We start from the raw sequence: 21,777 nt of genomic DNA, 5'->3' as shown, positions 1-21,777 counted from the left end.
AAGTTTCCATAGTACAGTCTTCTTAAAATGCAAGCCAAGGGAGGTGTGGTGATTTAAGGAGTAAAAAGACATGGGTTTTAGAGACATACACACCTGACTTTGCATTCTGGCACATTTTTAAAAAAATTTTTTAAAAGATCTTATTTATTGATTATATAGAGAGAAAGGCAGGGGAAAAGAGCAGGAAGTTGCTTCTTATATGTGCCTTGACAGGGCAAGCCCAGGATTTCAAACTGGGCAAGCCCAGGGTTTCAAACTGGTGACCTCAGGGTTCCAGGTCGACGCTCTATCCACTGAGCCACCACAGGTAAGGTGTAGTCTGGCACATTTCTTAACCAAACCTCACTTTTTTCTTTTTTTTTTCTTTTTTTTTTTTTTTTACAGAGACAGTCAGAGAGAGGGATAGATAGGGACAGACAGACAGGAATGGAGAGAGATGAGAAGTATCAATCATTAGGTTTTTGTTGTGATACCTTAGTTGTTCTTTGATTGCTTTCTCATATGTGCCTTGACAGTGGGATTACAGCAGACTGAGTGACCCCTTGCTCAGGGACCCCTTGCTCAAGCCAGCGACCTTGGGCTCAAGCTGGTGAACCTTGCTCAAACCAGATGAGATGAGCCCATGCTCAAGCTGGCGACCTCGGGGTCTCGAACCTAGGTCTTCCGCATCCCAGTCCAATGCTCTATCCACTGTGCCACCGCCTGGTCAGGCCTGACCCTCACTTTTTAGAAATCTTATAGAATGAGAATACCCTGCCTGCCCAGGGTCATGAAGACCTGGGCAGGTCTTTTTTTCTTTTTTTTTTGGCAAAGAGAATGTCTATTGGGAATTGAAGGGCTGTGGACAACTTAACCAAATATTTAGAAAATTAGAGAGTGGATTTTAGCTCAGCCTTGATTTGGGATAGATTTTTTAAGGTGGTAAATGGAGCTGTGTTTGACGTCCTAAGTTTTTCTTCCCTTATGCTCTCCTAGGCCCTCTGCTCGCTTCTCTGCTGCCTCTGCTAAGTCCCCATTTCTGGCATGACCCTCACTAACTGAGACCTCCTCTGAGTGAGTTCTCTGCACCAGGCCCCTCGAGTGGCCGGACATGAATACCAACCGACATTTCTTAAAATAATAGGGACTAACTCTAGCCTTTGTCCCTGACACAGGGCAAATACATTTTAGAATGAAACCTATAAACCTTTAGTTCTGAAGAAAACACTCTGAACCACATACAAAGTTTTTAATTAAAAATTCTGATTATTCTTATTCTGCATATTAACACTATGTAGGAAAGAAAAAACCTTTTTCTCTACACTATAAGTTCAGTGTCTGGGGACTCCGAATGAACCTGACAAAAGGCAGATTATCAGGAGAAAAAGATGTAAAATTTATGAATATTTTATCCTCCCCAAATAAAATGTGTAATATTTTATTGATTTAGTACTTTTTGAAAAAAATTATTGATTGATTTTTGAGAGGGAGAAGGGGAAAGAGAGAGAGAAAAGAAGCGTTAACCTATTCCTGAATGTGCCCTGACCAGGGATTGAACTGGTGATCTCTGCACTTTGGGATGATGCTCTAACCAACTGAGCTATCCTGCCAGGCCTAGGGTAGCACTTTTAATTCTACATGCATGGGGGCTTCACAGTAAATAAGGGAAAACCCAAAGAGGTTGCTAGACCTGAGAGCTTCTATACTATTTTAACAAAGGGCAACAAATTGTGGATTAGTGACTAGACAGGAAAAGGTAATTGGATTCCTAAGGGCAGTAAATTGTGGGGAAATGACCAGGAAATATATGGTAGATGAAGGTTGTTTAGTAAGGCTTGTTATGTGGATTCCACTTGGTGCCATCTGCAGTGATTAAGAGTCTTCACTTCTTCCTGGTGTGGGAGAGTGGGGTACCTTCCCAAACGGGATATTTTTGGCCTGCTTTTAGGCAGCCGGGAGAGGGCAGAGAGCTGTGTCTGCTGTTTCTCAATTGCCTTTAGCTCAAATAGTCCTGATGTCAAAGTGGCATGTTTCGATCCCCTTCAAGAATAATAATGGGAAAAATATATTCTATCTCAGAGGTTTTCAACCTTTTTACATGTGGGAACAGGTGAAAATAAGGAATTGTGTCAGAGACCACTAAGGCAGGAATCACCCTGAACATAAGTGAATTTGACTGAGATCACTGGGTCTATACTCTTCATAGCACATCAGGGTGGTTAACTCTTTCGCGGACTGGTCCACTGAATGGCAGTTGAAAAACACTGTCTATCTTAACTAGACTACTTTAATAAGACAGTAAGTCCATATTCAAATATAGTCACGGCTGAAGGCATGAACAAGCATAGCTATGTCAGTATTTAACCGCTCAGCTTCCACTGCGTTGAAAGGCAGCAAGCCTACCTCCTTGTACAGTGCATCTTCTTTTTATTTGCTTTGTTTGCATGGTGAACCTGTGATTATTTTGTTGATTTGCAAAACAGGAAGCTCGCTGTCCTGCCTCAACAGCATGAGGGTTGGTCATGGTTATTTTGAGGTCACTAACGTGGAATTCTACCTGTATTCATAACGCAATGCGCAGAGTGAATGAGCCAAAGATTGATTTGCACGTATAGATTGTTAAATATTTTTCCATTTTGGTTTTTCTGTCTGACAGCAGCAGTGTGCAGGGTCAAAGACAGCTGGCCCCCCATGTCAGTGGTCTAGGATGGCCAGTGAAGCCACCAACATCCCAAGTCCCGTGGTGCGCCAGATTGACAAGCAGTTTCTGATTTGCAGTATATGCCTGGAACGGTACAAGAACCCCAAGGTTCTCCCCTGTCTGCACACTTTCTGTGAGAGGTAAGCCTCCTTTGTGCGCGGAGAAGGGGTTTCCCAGACAGACTTCCTACTAAGGGTTCCTTCCAGATTTCTCCAGTTAACTACGGGAGACGATCAATCTTTTGTGCTTCTGATAGATATCTGGAAACAATCATGAATTGCCAATAATTTACTTTATTTCAAATAATTACAAGTGGGGCACTCCCCCCGACACACAAAAACCATATAGTAGCTGCTTATTCATTTCCACAGGAAATAGAGCATTAAATATTTGAAGATTTTTTTAATAATTAAAATTTTCCCCTTTGTTCTTTTTGAACCAATTTTTGCCAACCATGGTTCCCTCACAAAGGCTCTTTGGTGAAGGACAATTAAAAATCTATCATTTCCTCCCATGTAACAACCAGATAAAAAATACCTACATATGGCCTGACCAAGTGGTGGTGCAGTGGATGGAGTGTCGGACTGGGATGTGGAGGACCCAGGTTCAGGACCCCAAGATCGCCAGCTTGAGCGCGGGCTCATCTGGTTTGAGCAAAGCTCACCAGCTTGGACCCAAGGTCGCTGGCTTGAGCAAGGGGTTACTCAGTCTGCTATAGGCCCACGGTCAAGGCACATATGAGAAAGCAATCAATGAACAACTAAGGTGTCTCAACGAAAAACGAATAATTGATGCTTCTCATCTCTCTCCGTTCCTGTCTGTCTGTCTGTCTGTTCCTATCTATCCCTCTCTCTGACTCTGACTCTGTCTCTGTAAAAAACAAAACAAAACCCTGGCCCTGGCCTGTTGGCTCAGTGGTAGAGCGTCGGCCTGGCGTGCAGGGGTCCTGGGTTCGATTTCCGGCTAGGGCACATGGGAGAAGTGCCCATCTGCTTCTCCACCCCTCCCCCTCTCCTTCCTCTCTGTCTCTCTCTTCCCCTCCCGCAGCGAGGCTACATTGGAGCAAAGATGGCCCGAGCGCTGGGGTTGGCTCCTTGGCCTCTGCCCCAGGCGCTGGAGTGGCTCTGATCGAGATGGAGCGACGCCCCAGAGGGGCAGAGCATCGTCCCCTGGTGGGCAGAGCCTCACCCCCTGGTGGGCGTGCCGGGTGGATCCCGGTCGGGCGCATGCGGGAGTCTGTCTGACTGTCTCTCCCCGTTTCCAGCTTCGGAAAAATACAAAAACAAACAAACAAACAAAAAAAAAACCCTGCATATGTGAGAGTTAGTGCAAAGGAGAGGGCTTCATTCCAAAGATACTTTGGAAGACATATACAAATGACACATTTGAATGTTATATTTCATATGAAGGAAAAAACTATATAGATGTAATAATTATAAATTACCAGACTATGCAATTTGCTATATCTAAAAATACACTTCCTTATTTATCTTTCTTGAATGTTGTTTTCCATTGAGTTAATAATTTATCAGAATACACATTTACCCCTTGTTCAACTTTCCACATAAGCAATTAAGAATGAAGGTGTTGCCCTGGCTGTTTTGCTCAGTGGTAGAGTGTCGGCCTGGCGGGCAGGAGTCCCAGGTTTGATTCCCGGCCAGGGCACACAGGAGAAGCGTCCATCTGCTTCTCCACCCTTCCCCCTCTCCTTCCTCTCTGTCTCTCTCTTCCCCTCCTGCAGCCGAGGCTCCATTGGAGCAAAGTTGGCCCTGGCGCTGAGGCCTCTGCCTCAGGCGCTAGAGTGGCTCTGGTTGCAGCAGAGCAACACCCCAGATGGGCAGAGCATCGCCCCCTGGTGGGCATGCCGGGTCCCGGTCGGGCGCATGCGGGAGTCTGTCTGACTGCCTCCCCATTTCCAACTTCAGAAAAATACAAAAAAAAAAAAAAAGAATGAAGATGTTATTAGTAATTGATTTATCGGTGACCTAATTTAAGTATTTCCCTAGTAAGATTTTATATTTTTCATAAAAACAAATGTAATTATGTTTGGTAGTATTTTGTTTAAATACATCTGCTATTATTATTTTTTTTATTTTTTTTCTGTTATAATAAAGGTTAAAAAATACAAACCAAAAACACTTAGAGAACTCATAAGGAATCCAGAGGTCTGTGAAAAGGTATATCAAATGCAGCTCTTACATCCAAGGCAACTTGTGTTTCTTTTACCCTACTTAGTTCTCAAAGTATATCCCTGCCTCAACACATCTGCTAGATACAGCCCAACCCTATCAGTTATCTTTCAACTGGAGGCAGAATCTTGGAACCTAGATTCTATTTGGGTTTGTAAAAGTTCTCCAGTGATTCTTTTTGTTGTTGTTGTTGTTGGGTTTTTTTTGTATTTTTCTGAAGTTGGAAACAGAGAGGCAGTCAGACAGACTCCCACATGTGCCCAACTGGGATCCACCCAGCATGCCCACCAGGAGGTGATGCTCTGCCCATCTGGGGCGTTGCTCTGTTGCAACCAGGGCCATTCTAGTGCCTGAGGCAGAGGCCATGGAGCCATCCTCAGCGCCCGGGCCAACTTTGGTCCAATGGAGCCTTGGCTGCGGGAGGGGAAGAGAGAGACAGAGAGGAAGGGGGGGGGTGGAGAAGCAGATGGGCGCTTCTCCTGTGTGCCCTGGCCAGGAATCGAACCTTGGACTCCTGCACGCCAGGCCGACGCTCCTCCACTGAGCCAACTGGCCAGGGCCTATTATTATTTTATATACATAATCAGAATGCTTTGCTTTTGTTATAGAACAGGAAGTTGGTATTTCCAAAGGCTTCAATCAATGCTAATTACATCTACCATCCAGTTTAACATAGATTTGTTAACTGATTGAGCATGCTTTGAGTTGATTTACTTTGGAGGGTCTCAGTAGCAACAGACTAACCCCATCCTTGGTGAGGATGGATAGAGGGAGAGGTGGATTTGTTATTGGGAGTTCTGGTTTTCTGTTTGTTTGCTTTGCTTTCTTTGTTGTGGGGTGTTTTGGGGTTTTGTGTGTATGTGTGGCTGTAGGGTTTTTGTTTGTCTGTTTTAGTGGTGGTATATAGGACACCAATACTTTTTAGTTTATTCATTTTATACTTTGGCTTAAGTACTTTGTAATTCATATTCCAAAGGCTAAATGGAGAGTGATTTTTTCCCCCCTCACTCAATAGGTATAGTTAAAATATAAATACCAGCTAATTGTCCATGTGTCCCTGGGCTCACATGGTAAGATCGTTATTTGATTGGCAGCAGTTGCCATAGCCTGGAGCTCTGTACATGCAGCGCTGAGAGCCACTTGGTCAGAGCCAGGCAGAGCGGTCCTGTTTCCTGCTGTTCAATGCCCAGTTGGTCTGTTGTTTGGTTCCCATTTCCTTGTTCTGACAGGTGAGAAGCAACATTTTGGGCTGCCCTGAGTCTGCCCCTGCCCTCTCAGTTAGGTCTAGCCCAACCCATCTATATGAAACAGAGGTGCTGTTCATTGAGATAGGAGGAAGACACAACTTGGGGAGTGATCATGCACTGAGCTTGGGACATGTTGAGTTTTAGAACCTGTGCAATATCTAAGAGGAAATGTTGAAAAGGCAGTGGGTGTACAGACCTGGGGCTCAGAGGAGATATCAGTGGGAAGAAATATAAACATGGAAGTGTTATGCTTTAGGTAGGCACGTAGGTATGATATCCCAGGGAGAGAAGAGTGCTTACAGTGGAGCCTGAATTAACTCCAAACTTTACTGACTCAGTAGAAAAAAATAGAGCAAACAGGAGAACCAGGTGAGCGTGGTGGTGTCGTAAGGGAAGGTAAAGTTTCAAAGAAAGGGGTGGGGGGTGGAGCATCGTGGTCAAGTTTGATGAATGCTGCTAAGCAGTCTAGCAAAACAAAATTTAAAAATGTTTATTAGATTTAGATATCATTAGTGACCTTAGCAAAATCTGTTTTATTTCTGATATTGTTTCAGCTCTAGCTACCTCCATGACATAAGGAAGGTCAATTAGCCTTCTTAATGTCAGTATCCTCATCTGCAAAATAAGGGATATGGGTGAAATCATTGGTTTTTTAATTCTGTTTGGCCAAGAAATGAGAAAACATTGTATAGTGTAGTTATTTAGATTCTGGTACTAAATTGCCTTAGATATGAATGCCTGCTCTGCCCTTGACCGCCTGAGTCCCTTGGGCAAGTAACTTAGCATCTCTCTACCTGTATTTTGTCATATGTCTAAAGGTGATCACCGTAGTACCTACTTCGTAGGGTTGTTGGAAGTACTTTCAATTTAATGGTCAGTGTATCTGTTGGTCATTATTAGCAATGCATTTTGTTAATTAAGTGAATTAAATTGATGCCTGTTAAGGAAAGGCAAGAAGGGATCATGTTAATGTGACTCTGGGAATCCCATTTCAGCTTCAAACAAAACACTTCCACTTGGATATGTTTTTAACAGCAGAAATCTGCTTATAATTCTATACATAAAATAAAAAAACCACTAACAAATGAGTGTGACATGTTTCTCCCAACTGTGAAAGTCCACAAGTTCATGAACACCAAACTAGATATTGTAGATCAACACTTCTCAACCTTAATGTGTATACAAACTGCCTGGGATCCGATGCATTAGACCTAACGTTCTGCATTTCTTCCAAGCTCCCTGCCTGTCCAGAGACGAGAGAGAGAGAGAGAGAGAGAGAGAGAGAGAGAGAGAGAGAGAGAGAAAGAGAGCGCGTGCGCGCACGCAATGCTTGAGGAAACCAAAATCAATGGCAGTACTCTTTCCCTTGACAGGATCAATGTGAGTTCAGGCTACCTCTTTCCCTAGTGGAGGCATTTACAAAGGTGTAGAAAGGCAGTTCCTGCCAAGTGGCCCGCGCAGCTGCTGGGAACGTGCGTGGTACCTGCGAGAAGCGGTGGTTCGGTGGTTCGTTCCCTCAGCCCCACTGTGCTGACAGTCCCCTGGCTTCTGCTTCTGCCACAGGTGCCTGCAGAACTATATTCCCGCCCACAGTTTAACCCTCTCCTGCCCAGTGTGCCGCCAGACCTCCATCCTGCCCGAGAAGGGGGTGGCCGCTCTCCAGAACAACTTCTTCATCACGAACCTGATGGACGTGCTGCAGCGGACGCCAGGCAGCAATGTTGAAGAGTCCTCCATCCTGGAGACGGTCACCGCGGTGGCTGCAGGAAAGCCCCTCTCTTGCCCAAACCACGATGGGAATGTAAGTCACTGCCCCGCAGCATGACTGCTTGACGTGGGTCGGCCTGGGGCACTCAGAGGTTCTGCGTGAAAACAGACCTCCACCTGGAAAAGGAATAATTAAAAAAGATTTTCCCCAGCCCTCAGACTATTTTGCCTACTTACTTTCTCTGATCCAATTGATTTAAATAATAAAAGCAATCTTCATTGTGTCTACTGAGCACAAATTGTTGGTTTCCCCAGGAAAGCAAGCCTGTAACTATTTGCAAGTTGGGCATATGTTGAATGACATAAACATCTGTGTAATAAATTATAGATAAAGATTTAATAATAGATAAGTTCTGCAAACTGAAGATGTGTATGAAAAGGTGAATTCTGGTTCTTTATTTTTCTTGCGAGGGAAATTTTTCTCATGCCTCATTAGACCTTATTCCTTAGAAATAAATAAAATTTGGAGATATATGAGTCCTTGATAGTAGAGTACAGATGATGAATTCCAAACATAGTCAGTACTACTAGGGAGCAAAATACTGTTATAAACTCAGGGGACCTATGTGCATCACCAAGTAATTGATTCCCAATGGCTGTGTCACCGAATAGGCAGCACTGTGCGATGGCCGAGAGCATTGGCTTTGGGGTCCAGGTCCTGCTCTTCAGCTTACTGTCTGGGCCAGCTTTGGCAGGTTGATTAAACTCTTGTGTCTCATTTCCTTGTCTATACAAAGGAAGTAATAATAGTATTTCCATATAGGATAATTGGGGAAATTAAATGCTTAAGTCATATAGAGGAGATAGTAAGCTCTTGACAAATGTTACCATTACAATTATTTCTAATTAATAACATTAGTTCCCGCCCTGGCCGGTTGGCTCAGTGGTAGAGCGTCGGCCTGGCGTATTGAAGTCCCGGGTTCGATTCCTGGCCAGGGCACACAGGAGAAGCACCCATTTTCTTCTCCACCTCTCCCCCTCTCCTTCCTCTCTCTCTCTTCCCCTCCTGCAGCCAAGGCTCCATTGGAGCAAAGATGGCCCGGGCACTGGGGATGGCTCCTTGGCCTCTGCCCCAGGCGCTAGAGTGGCTCTGGTCGCGGCAGAGCGACGCTCGGAGGGGCAGAGCATCGCCCCCTGGTGGGCGTGCCGGGTGGATCCCGGTCGGGCGCATGCGGGAGTCTGTCTGACTGTCTCTCCCGGTTTCTAGCTTCAGAAAAATACAAAAAGAAAAAAAAATAATAATAACATTAGTTCCCTTTTTCTTTATGTGATGACTACTTTAAAAGTGAAGCTGCTTATAATATTAGGCTCAGGAATGGGAAACCACTAAAACAGCAAGGGATTTTTTTTTTTTTTTTTGAGCAAGGCAATTATTGTTAGCCGTAACTAATGTTTATTTGCTTTATCTCATACCCAGTCTCTCTGCCCACTGTGCTGCAGCCTCACTGGCCAAGAACTTTCCAAGTGGTCTCCTACTTTGGGGCCTGGCTGGTCTGGAATGCTCTTTGCTCTCTCTTGATGTGGTTAGCTCATTCTTGTCCTTCATGTTTCAGCTTAAATGTTTCCTCCCCAGAGCAGCTCTGCACACCTTGGTCTGTGTATTTGCTGACTTACTGATCTTCTGGTTCTCCATTTAGCACGTGAGCTCCAGGAGGTCAGGCACCATGCTCGCCATTGTACCTCTAGCACTAGGCACAGTACCTTCTACATAGATGTATGGAAATAAGTCATCAGAGACCACGCAGATGAAAACAAGCAAAGGCTATGCATTCTGAACTTGCTATTATGAAGAGTTGGCCACCATCACTTGTATTTTGGCAGAGACTCAAAGGCCGGCAGAGGGGCAGGAAAACCCAACAAAGGGAAAAAGAGAAGGCTTCAGGTGTACACTGATGTGGGACTGTTGGCGTGGGGAAGCTGGAGGTGGGCTAGCTAGAAGGGGGCATTCTATGTGATTGGTTAGGGGTACATATTTGGCTTTCTCTGATTGGTCCTAAGTTGGGAACAGAGACAAAAACTAGGAAAGCTATCAGTTATCAAGTGCTAGTCATTTGGGGCCACTTGGCATCAAAGTTATTATTTAGCTTTCTGGATTGTTACTAGAGATAGCAGTCTGACTTCCGACAAACCTGACTTACAGCAGGCTGACTTCCTGGACTGTTTATTATAGAAATGGAGTCAGTTTCCTGGGCAGGTTATGGGTCAGAGTTCTATTTTTAAATATGGCCTGGCCATTGTCCCTTTGTATATTTAGTCCTTCAGAAGTCAATTGGTACCTATTTGTTGAACGAATGTGCCAGACACCATGCTTGGCATCTCACACAACATTTTGCAAAGTAGGTGTTCATTACCATCATTTTATAGATGAAGAAACAGACTTGAAAAGTTTAAGTCATTAAGTCACAAATCTATATGACATATCATAAAAGCTGGACCTGGAGGAAAGAGCACCCTGAGGTTTTTTGGGAACCAAAATAAGAGACATCACAGATTACCTACCTTTGTTTAATTGAAAGCCCACCAAGTTATCAATAGCTGTAGCTTTTCTGCACACTATACTCTGAGGAAGAGTTACAATGCAAGTTTTATAAAAGGAACCTGAAATAGCGCCTTCAAAAGCAGTTTGAGTATTCTCCTTATGACCACTCCTCAGCCTGGCTCTTAGTGAATGTTGAGACTGTCTCCTTCTGGAGCTCACATTCTAAATACTAGTCTGGGAGGACATTTCTATCAGGTACAAGTCCCCTTAAAGTGTCATCTTGGCATGGAGCTCTCTGGAGAGTTGACTTGATGGGGGAATCAAGTTTTAGAAACATTAAAACTACTATAGATACTAGTCTAAATTTGGGATATAAAGGACAAGCATTTAGCATGAGAAACAATGACAACTGGAAGCATTACATCAATAAGTCATGTCGTGGAATTCAGGGAAGAGCCTGCAGCTCAGGGCAGCTCGAGAAAGGAGGTAGGGCGGTGGGGCAGGAACACAGGTGGGCTGAAGAACACAGGACGAACCTGGAAAGAAAGATGGGGAGAAACGGTAGTGAGGTATGAAGGTCATGGGGAAAATGTCTGACCTAAATTCCATAAGCAGTGGGGAAACATTGAAACAGGAGAGGAGTATCTTAGTGGCTGGCATTGTGGAGGAATGGAGTAGCAGAGACTGGAGGCTGCGACATTGATTCTGAATTTGTTGAGCTGTCTCAATGAGAGATGATAAGCGTCAATGGACTCGGGAAAGAATAGCGTCAATGGACTCGGGAAAGAAAAGAGGCCTTTCAGAGAGGAGAGTACTATTGCAGTTGAGAATCTGCCTTCCCCAAAATAAAAAGCCACATGCTAAAATCTGTTCGACTAAGCTGTTAGGATTGTGAGAATTTGAGTGGTTAAAAGTGGCTGCAAACTAAATATTTTCCAATTGTGTAAACCAAATTCCTGTTCCACAATGCTCTGAAATTACATTAGTAACATGTGTTATAGAAATCCAAATCTTTTATTAAAAACTCACAATTATCTAATGAAAGGAAAAAATAGCAAAATTAAACTACAAAATATTGAAAGTGCAAGTCTTATTTAATAAATGTATAGGGTAAAGTCAAATCTTTACCCAGGAAATGTTATAAGTTTAGGTACTTAACTTTATTTAAAAAGAGTTCAAAAAGTTTGGGAAAACAACAAAATAAACATATGGGACAGAAAGAAAGAAAGAAAGAAAATAACATTAGAGAGTTTGAAAATAATAAAGCAATCAAGCAGACTAAATCTAAATGCTGAATGTTTTAAACAGATTGATGAAATAATCTGACATATCATAAAGCAATAAAAGAAAATATAAATAAGTCAAATTAGGACTAATAAAGAGCTATCAGTACAGTTAACAAGATTTTAATACGAGTAAATCGATTATATGTGCTAATGGCTAATAGACTGAAAGGCGAATGAAGTAGATGATTATCTAGGAAATTGCAGATGATCAAGAAAACCTGAGGAGCCTGACCAGGCGGTGGCGCAATGGACAGAGCATTGGACTGGGACACGGAGGACCCAGGTTCAAAACCCCGAGGTTGCTGGCTTGAGCATGGACTCACCTGGTTTGAGCCTAAGATCGCTGGCTTGAGCAAGGGGTCACTTGCTCTGCTGTAGCCTACCCCCTGGTCAAGGCACATATGAGAAAGCAATCAATGAACAACTAAGGTGCCGCATCAAAGAATTGATGCTTCTCATCTCTCTCCCTTCCTGTCTATCGGTCCCCATCTGTCCCTGTCTCTATCTCTGTCACAAAAAACAAAAAAACAGAAAACCTGAGGACACTGATAATCTTGAAAGAAACTAGTAAAAGTTCATTTAAAACTGAATTCCTTCAAACATGTATAAAGCAGATATGATTCATAGTGTGTACACTTCTGGATCATAAGAAAAGATAGAAAGCTCCCCAATTCACTTGTTACACATGGAACCCTGACACCAAAATCTAGTCAGGCACACAAGAAAAAAAGGATTAAACATTCAGTTTATGGAATTAGTTGTAAAATTCTTAATTAAAATATCCCATCAAATTCTGTCAATATTAGAACACTTCAAATATAGGAAAAAACATATTACAGAAGGAAACGGGCAAGGAACTCAGAAGATTCTCAGGGGATATATAAATAAATGGTTAATAATCATGAGGGGAAATGCTCAGCTTCACAAATGGGCAAATCTCAAATTAGAGGCAAGTTTTATTTTTTTTAAAATTATTTATTGATTTGAGAGAGAGACATCAATTTGTTGTTCCACTTATTTATGTATTTATTGGTTGATTCTTGTATGTGCCCTGACTGAGGATCAAACCCATAACCTTGACATATTGGGACGACTAACCAGTTGAGCTACCCAACCAGGGCAACCACAAGTTTAAAAAAAAATAATAACCAATGCTGATCAGGGTATAGTGAGACATTTTCCTATCCTATGGGTAGAAGGGTAAACTGCTCTTCAAAAAGTTTATATCAGCTTGACAAAATGCAATGAGTGTTTTACACACTTCTTATCCTTTATTCCAGAGATTCCACTAACAGAAAAGTTCTAAGGAAATAGCTAGAGATGAGGATAAAGATTTGATACAAGAATGTTAATAGAACATTTTATATTATAGTAAAAATTAGAAATAATTTATCTAAACATGCAATATTAGGGAAATGGTTAAATTATAGTAAATCCATATAACTGATTATTGGGTAGCCATTAAAACTGGTGTTTTGGTAATGAATGATCTTATGCCAATATATGAGTATGCTTGTATGTTTAGATTGTATTTCTAAATCGTAGGACCATAGTATGTATATACATACATGCAGTATAAAGAGGAGAAGGGTATTCTGGGCACAAGGGACAAAGTGACAGAGAGAACAGAAACGCAGGGAGACTGTTGTTCTCTCTGTGATCTCAAGAGTTCCAGGATCCAGGAAGTGGTAGGTGATGGGTGAGAGAAGTAAAAGGTCTTGGAGGGCACTGGATGCCACTTTAAGAAACTTGAGTCTGTTAAAGGCTGTTAAGCATTTAAATGTCCAGGTAAGATTTGCATTCAGCTCATTTCAAAATTGCTAGAGATGTGATGGGGGAGGGGAGGAGTGATTCAAAGGCATAAGCGACAGAGGCCAAGGGAAAACCCTTGGAAGCCCCCTGGAGTGATCCACAGAGCAGGCCTGACCCAGCCAGAGCAAAGCTGGAGAAGTGGGCCGGGCAAGAGTTGATCAGTGGGTGGGTGGCCTGGTGGGGTCAGCACGACTTCCAGGTGTCTAGCGTAGGTGCCTGTGTAAGCAGTGGAGCAACCAACTGAAACAGAGGTTAGCTCTTTAAAATTACTATGGATTTCTGTAAAATGGCGTTATCAATCTTAGAGAAACTTTGGAAAGAGAAACATGTCATCGGCCCCTGAAGGACAAATAGAAAAGAAGTCTGGTAGATGTTATTTCCTGAGGCTATCTTGCAAGAGAGGCCCTGGGTTGCCCAGGCCACCAAACAGAAACTCTCTCAGAGATGCTCATTTCAGCAAAATTAAAGAACTCTTTAAGTTAAAACTATCTCCCAAATGCATCCCATCAAAGCACACTAAAAATGAAATCTGTCTAAAGAATTTGATCCTCTTTAATATGAATGAAGACATTTAAAGTGTGTTTTGAGCACGTTCTCAATGCTGGGTCTTTATGATTCTCTGGAATCATCAAGAGGCTCTGGAAAATTAGCAGTGTCTCTTGAATCATTCTATTGTTTCACTGTAGAGTATAAGAGCTCACTGCTGTTGCTTTGAATGGGGGTCCTTGTTACATATTCAAGCCAAATGCGCACGATATTACAGATAAATTGCTGCAGTCAATTGCCATGGGTGAATCTTTAAAAACATTTCAAGCGTCTGAAGGTTAATAAAATCTGATAATTAACAATAAAGCAGGATGTTGCTGTCATAAACTGCCTGGTGCTGATTAGCACATGTGGATGAAAGCCTGTCATTTACTTTAAGTGCTATGACACAATCTGTTTTCTAATTAAACTGCCATGGCTGAATTGTCTAAATACAAAGAAAAATGGGAATAGCGGTCAGTGATTTAAGAGGTTCTTTGCACGTAATGCAGACACTTGGGCTCATGCTTACAGTCCCAGAACATGAATGATCATTAAACCCTATTTTTGCTTGCTTAGGCCTTGCTAACAAGAATGTTTAGAGGTGCAAAGGAGAGATCCTCATTAAAAATGCCCGGCCAGTAGCAGGTCTCCACTTCCAGAAGCATCATGGTTGGCAGCCAGGCCCTGACTATACATTTTAGCTGTTAGTAATGCATGTGGTCCTGGTCCGCTTCTCTTCTAAGGAACACAGATGGTGACTACCTGTCCACAACAGTAAGCTCATCCTGGCCTCTGGCCCTCCCGTGCCTGGGAGCACCAGCATTATCTCACTCAAGATGGATGAGCCCAGCTGGGTCCCACACCTCATATAGTCAGCTCTCAGCTGGAGTCAAAGCTGTTGGAACCCAAGCACAAGCATTTGAGAATGACTAGTTGTTCATACTTCAAAGTGATTCCAGGGCCCTTGCTTCCCAAGATACACTTGGGATACTGAATCAGGGACAATAACCCAGGTTTGCTGCTGTCTCTTCTAAACTATCAAAAACATTTTAAATTGAGATAAAATTCACCTAACAAAATTTACATTTTACAGTGTATAATTCAGTGACTTATACCATATTCAAAAGGTTGTGCAAGCATCACCACTATCTAATTCCAGAACTCTTTTGTTATCTCAAAAATAAACTCTATCCATTAAGCATCCATTCATTTACCCCACCCCCCCACCCCCACCCCTACCCCTATCCCCTGGCAGCCATCAGTCTACGTTCTGTCTCTGGATTTGTTCATATGAACACCTGATATAAATGGAATCTTACATACAATATGTAGCTTTTTGAGTCCAGCTTCTAACACAATGTTTCAAAGTTCATCTACATTGTAGCACATGTCAAAACTTCATTTGCTTTTTATGGCTAAATAATATTCCACTGTCTGGATACACCAAAATGTGTTTATTCCTTCATCAGTTGACGGACATTTGGGTTGCTGCCACTTTTTGGCTATTGTGAATAATAATGCTGCTATGAACATTTGTGAACAAGTTTTTGTGTGGACGTGTTTTCCATTCTCTTCAGTGTATACTCAGAGTGGAATTGCTAGGTCATAAGTTAATTCCATGTTTAACTTCTGAGGGCCATCACCATTTTTACAGAGGCTGCACCATTTTACATTCCTACCAGCAAAATATGAGAGTTCAGATTTTTCTACTTTCTCGCCAACCTCTGTTATCTGACTTTTCCAGTCCAACTATCCTCATCAGTGTGAAGTAGCTGTTGTTTCCTACAATTTTGCTGAATTCATTTGTTTGTTCCAATTGTGTGTGTGTGTGTTTAAAATTTTCTGTATATAAAATCATGTCATCTCTGAAGAGAGAAGTTTTTACACCTTCCTTTCCAATTTGGTTTCATTTCATTTCTTTTTATTGCCTACATGTCCTGGCTAGAACTTCCAGTACATTGTTGAATAGAATTGGCTAGAGTCATTCTTGTCTTGTTCCTAATCTTAGGTATGATATTAACTGTGGGTATTTTGTAAATGTCCTTTATCAAGTTGAGGCAGTTTCTTCCTATGTCTAATTTAATAATTTTTCTTTTTTAATCATGACAGAGTGTTGAACATTGTCAGATTTTTTCTGCATCAATTGAGATGATCCTGTGGGTTTTCCCCTTCATTCTGTTAGTGTGATGTATTACATGTATCGACTTTTGTATGTGAACCACTCTTGCATTCCTGAGAATAATTTCATTAGGTCATGGTGTAATCCTTTTAATATGCAGCTGGATTCAGTTTACTAGTATTTTGTTAAGGGTTTTTACACCTATATCTAAAGGGCTATTAGTCTGCAATTTTCTTGTGATGTATTTGGCTTTAGTGTCAGGTTATTACTGGTCTAATAGAATAAATTAGGAAATGTTCCCTCCCCATCAGTTTTTTGAAAAATTTGGAAGGACTGATGTTAATTCCTTGTGCTCTGGCTGGTTGGCTCAGTGGTAGAGCATTGGCCCTGCGTGTGGCTGTCCCAGGTCCAATTCCTGGTCAGGGCACAGAGGAGAAGCACCCATCTGTTTCTCCACCCCACCCCACCCCACCCCTGCTTCTCTCTCTCTCGCTGTCTTCCACTCCTGCAGCCATTGCTCAATTGGCGTGAGTTGGCCCTGGGCACTGAGGATGGCTTTATGGCCTGCCTTTGGCACTAAGAAGAGCTTGGTTGCTGAGCAATGGAGCAATGCCCTAGATAGGCAGAGCATCGCCCCCTAGTGTGCTTGCTGGGTGGATCCTGGTCAGGGGCCCATGCAGGAGTCTGCCTCTCTGCCATCTCTCCTTTCACTGGGGTGGGGGGGAGGGGATAAAAAAAATTCTTTGGTATAGAATTCATTAGTGAAGCCATCTGGTCCTGGGTTTTCCTTTGCTGGAAGTTTTTTGAATATTGATTCATCTCTTTTCTTATGATAGATCTCTTGAGAATTTTTATTTCTTTTTAGTCATTTTTGGTAGTTTGTGTGTTTCTTAAAATTTGTCCACTGTATCTAGGTTAGTCAGTTTATTGTTATACAACTTTTCATAGTACTCTGTTCTCAATTTTGTTGATCTTTACAAAGAACCAACTTTTGGTTTCATTGTTTATCTCAATTGTTTTCCTTTTCTCAATTTTATTCATCTTCACTCTAATCTTTATTTTCTTTCTTCTGTTTGCTCTAAATTTAGTTTGTTCTTTTTTCTAGTTTCTTAAGGTAGAAGCTGAGGTTATTGATTTGCAATCTTTCTTCCTTTTAATGCAGGCATTTATGGCTATAAATTTTGCTCTGAGCACCACCTCTGATATGTTTTGGTGTGTTGTGTTTTCATTTCTATTCATCTCAAAGTACTTTCTAATTTCCCTTGTGATTTCTTCTTTGATTCATTATTTGCTTAAGAGTATATTATTTAATTTACACATTTTTGTTAATTTTCCAGATTTCCTTCTGTTATTGATTTCTAATTTTATTCCATTAAGCCCAGAGAAGATATTTGGTATGGTTTCAATTTTTTTTTACATGTATTGAGACTTTTGTTACCTAATATATTATCTATTCTGGAGAATGTTCCATGTGTACTTGACAAAAATGTAAATTCTGTTATTGAATAGAGTGTTCTTATGTGTCTGTTAGGTCTGGCTGGTTTATAATTTTGTTAAAGTTCTCTATTTCTTTATTGATCTTCCGTTCAGTTGGTTTATCATTATTGAAAGTGGAGTATTGACATCTACAACTATTATTGTTGTGTTGTTCGTTTCTCCCTTCAATTCTGTCAGATTCTGCTTCATATATTTTGAGGATCTATTGTTGGAAACATGTATAGTTGCTATATTTCTTGATGGATTGACCATTTTATCATTATATAATGTCCTTCTTCATCTGTTGTAACAATTTTTGTCTCAAATTCTGTTTTGTCTGATATTGGAATAGGTACTCCAGCTCTATGTTGGTTACTATTTGCATAGAATATCTTTTTCTGTCTTTTTACTTTTAACCTATTTGTGTCTTTGGATCTAACACGAGACAGCATACAGTTCACCCATTCAGCAGTGTTATTACACACCTACTCTGTGCACAGTTATCCTCTGAGTGAGAGAGTTCCTGTGCTCAGTAAATTAAAATCTCATAAATATTTAATAAATGGGGTATGAATAAAAGTTCTTTGGTGCATGCATTCACTTTGTGAAATTCCATTAATCTGTATCAGGATTTATGCCATTTTCTGTATGTATGTTACATTTCAAGAAAAGGATCTCCCCCTAAAGTGCTTTGGGAATTCAAAATTATAAGAAATTATTTTTAGCTGAAAAAATAAGGGGAATATCTTCACAGCAAAACTATCTTTCAGGTTTTATGTTATACTGTCACTGAGAGTCATAATAATTAGGATAATGTGGTTTCATTTTCAGGTAAGCAGACGAGATCATTATTAAGAACTTACTCTATGTGCCAGTGCCAAGTAATGTCTGACTTCTGTGCATATTAATCTACTGAGTCCTCACAGCACCCCCACTGAAATAGGGTACTACTGTAGTCACCGTTTCACAGAGGAAAAAACTGAGACACAGTGAGGTTACCTAGCAGTGAAGCCAGGATGCAAACTGCTCAGTCCAGCTCATCTCTTATCCAAAGAGTAGCCTTCTCAAAGTCTGGTTCAGGAAACTTCAGGGGTCCCAAGGCCCTTTCAGGGGGCTCCACAAGGTCTTAACTGTATTTATATATTACTAAGGCACTGTTTGCCTTTCTCACTCTCATTTTCTCAATAGTGCATGGTGGAATTTTCCACAGACTATAGACTATGTGTGCTATTGAAACAAGATTGAATGCAGAAGCAGATGTGAGAACCCAGCTTTGTTCTATTAAGTCAGACACTGAAGAGATTTACAGAGGAAAACAATGCCATTTTTCTTTTTTGTGTGGGGTTTAAAACAACACATTTATTCTCTTACACTTTGGGAGTTCAGATGCCTAAAATCAAAATGTAGGTGGGACTGGGGCTCTGTTCCTTCTTGAGGCTTCAGTAAAGAATCCATTTCCCTGCATTTTTTTTTAGCTTCTAGAGACTGCCTGCATTTCCTGAGCTTGTGACCTGTTCCTCAAATCACTGCTATCTCTTGTTTCTGTGTCTCATCTCCTATACTGTCTTTGACCCTCCTGCCTCCCTTTTACAAGGACTCTTATGATTACCCTGGGCCCCCCTGGATAGTCATCCCTTCTCAAGATCCTTACTCATTCACGTCTGTAAGACTATTTGGCCACAGAAGGTAAACACATTATCAGGTTCTTGGGAGTAGGATGTGGACATCTTTGGGGGGCTATTATTTAGGCTACCACACCCACTTTATTGTATATTCTTTCAATAAGTCTGCATCTCAGATGGTAATCATCTATGCAAGTCTGTACTATTTGGGTTTCAATATCTGCCCTGCTCATATCCCCTGGGAGGGTTGGTGCAAATACCACAGACTCCACCTCCTTGGCACGGCAATAGTTGATGATCAGCCGATCTATTTTCTGGTTGACCTGTTGTCCCATTGACTTGCCTTGTACCTGCCAATGATTCTGTTTAAAGAGTCTGGATTTGAAATTGCCCAGGGACTGGAGCCAGCTGATGATAGTTTCTTTATTTTATTTTTCTGGGGACAAATTCTATTTATTTATTTACTTACTTATTTTTAAAATGCTTAATTGAATTTATTGGGGTGACATTGCTTAATAAAACTATAGGTTTCAGGTGGATGCCACTCTACTCATAACTTTTGTTTTGCAAAATATCCTTTTTATAAATTGTATTATTCATGTTACTATTTAATGGGCTTATCATTGCTTCTAATAAAATTAATATTTAAACTTTTTCGGTTTCATTTTTAAAGCGATAACTATCTCTAGATAGTACTCACTAAAGCACTTTACAGCCATTGATAATTTATAAAGAGGTAAAATGGTCCTGAGGCCAGAAAGTGAGAGCACCACAGCCCTACACTGTCCTCTGCCTTAGTGGAATGGTCACAGAAAAGCTGGTTTGGTGACCAAAGCAGCAGCTTTGGAGTCCGAGCTGCCTCTGTTTGACACCTGGCACATCCCAGCCTATACTCCCTTTGCTCCTGTGAAGCTGCATGTGACATTGCCCACCCCCTCTCACAGGAGAGGCTGTGAGAATTAAAGGGCAGAACGCAAGCCAAGTGAAGGCCTGGGCACAGCAGGTAGTCAGTGGCACCGGGCCTGGAATTGTTCTTGTGTCACCCGCAGGTGATGGACTTTTACTGCCAGTCTTGTGAGACCGCCATGTGTCGGGAGTGCACGGAGGGGGAGCACGCGGAGCACCCCACGGTGCCCCTCAAGGATGTGGTGGAGCAGCACAAGGCCTCCCTCCAGGTCCAGCTGGACGCCGTCAACAAAAGGTGCGCACATCTCCCCCAGGCTCCCTCCGGCCGCCTGGGCGTCAGGCTCGGCCTCAGCGTCTCTTGTCTCTGGGATAGTAGGCTCATGTCACCTAAATAAATTATTTGATCGTGGACCTGTAGTCATAAACTAGTGAGTGGAGGGTCGTCCTCTGCCCCTTGATTAAAATTCCCTCATGTTATGAGTGGTGGCATTTTATTGCCTTAGTATGATTATGAACAAAATAAACAGGAGGAAAATGCTGCTCTCAGGAGATCTCTAAAATTTGTGTGTGAAACCAGGATCTCTGAGGAGCCTTTCTGTGTGTGTGAGTGTGTGTGTGTGTGTGTGAGTGAGAGAGACACAGACAGAGGGACAGGTAGGGACAGACAGACAAGAAGGGAGAGAGATGAGAAGCATCAATTCTTCATTGTGGCACCTTAGTTTTTCATTAATTGCTTTCTCGGCCCTGGCCGGTTGGCTCAGCGGTAGAGCGTCGGCCTGGCGTGCGGGGGACCCGGGTTCGATTCCCGGCCAGGGCACATAGGAGAAGCGCCCATTTGCTTCTCCACCCCCACCCCCTCCTTCCTCTCTGTCTCTCTCTTCCCCTCCCGCAGCCAAGGCTCCATTGGAGCAAGGATGGCCCGGGCGCTGGGGATGGCTCCTTGGCCTCTGCCCCAGGCGCTGGAGTGGCTCTGGTCGTGGCAGAGCGACACCCCGGAAGGGCAGAGCATCGCCCCCTGGTGGGCAGAGCATCGCCCCCTGGTGGGCAGAGCGTGGCCCCTGGTGGGCGTGCCGGGTGGATCCCAGTTGGGCGCATGCGGGAGTCTGTCTGACTGTCTCTCCCCGTTTCCAACTTCAGAAAAATAAAAAAAAAAAAAATTGCTTTCTCATATGTGCCTTGAAAGGGGGGGAGGGGGCTACAGCAGAGCCAGTGACCCGTTGCTCAAGCCAGTGACCCTGGGGCTCAAGCCAACAGCCACAGGGTCATGTCTATGATCCATCCTCAAGCCGGATGAGCCAGCAACCTCAGGGTTTTGAACCTGGGTTCTCTGTGTCCCAGTCCGACGCTCTATCCATTGTATGACTGCCTGGTCAGGCTGAGGAGTCTTTCTTATCTGCTGTTCTTGACACACTCACAGGCCCGTGTGTCTCCTGTGACTTCCTGTGACTGACTGGCTCCTCTCTGCTTGAGTGCAGCAAGATGGTACTGAGCAGTGATGGCTCAGTTTTCCTTATGTTTCCCTATGCCCAGGCTCCTTTTCTGGCATGGAATTGAAGGAACAGAGTAGCTGTGTGAGGCATGAGAAAGACTAAGATTGGAAATAAATAGCCAGCAGCTGAAAATAAATCTCTTCACTAACATTTATAATGAGAAAAGTGTGGTTATT

General features: G+C 42.5%; 1 protein-coding gene across 14 annotated transcripts in view; it reads left to right on the top strand.

The window, feature by feature from the left end:
• Positions 1 to 21,777, top strand: part of TRIM2 (tripartite motif containing 2) — a 145,122-nt gene that overhangs the window by 87,584 nt on the left and 35,761 nt on the right. For 6 of the 14 annotated variants that reach the window (XM_066280722.1, XM_066280746.1, XM_066280671.1 and 3 more), the window contains exons 2-4: positions 2,639 to 2,820; positions 7,680 to 7,917; positions 20,255 to 20,406. In XM_066280722.1, the coding sequence (XP_066136819.1) occupies positions 2,687 to 2,820; positions 7,680 to 7,917; positions 20,255 to 20,406 (524 nt within the window). In that variant the 5' untranslated portion in view covers positions 2,639 to 2,686. Of the gene's footprint in view, positions 1 to 2,635; positions 2,821 to 7,679; positions 7,918 to 20,254; positions 20,407 to 21,777 lie in introns of all 14 variants that reach the window. The other 8 variants (XM_066280714.1, XM_066280661.1, XM_066280698.1 and 5 more) reach the window with 3 other exon arrangements.

This window comes from Saccopteryx bilineata, chromosome 1, assembly GCF_036850765.1.
Source record: "Saccopteryx bilineata isolate mSacBil1 chromosome 1, mSacBil1_pri_phased_curated, whole genome shotgun sequence".
Lineage (NCBI taxonomy): Eukaryota > Metazoa > Chordata > Mammalia > Chiroptera > Emballonuridae > Saccopteryx > Saccopteryx bilineata.
The sequence above is the reverse complement of the archived record's forward strand: the minus strand, read 5'-3'. Positions and strand labels throughout refer to the sequence as shown.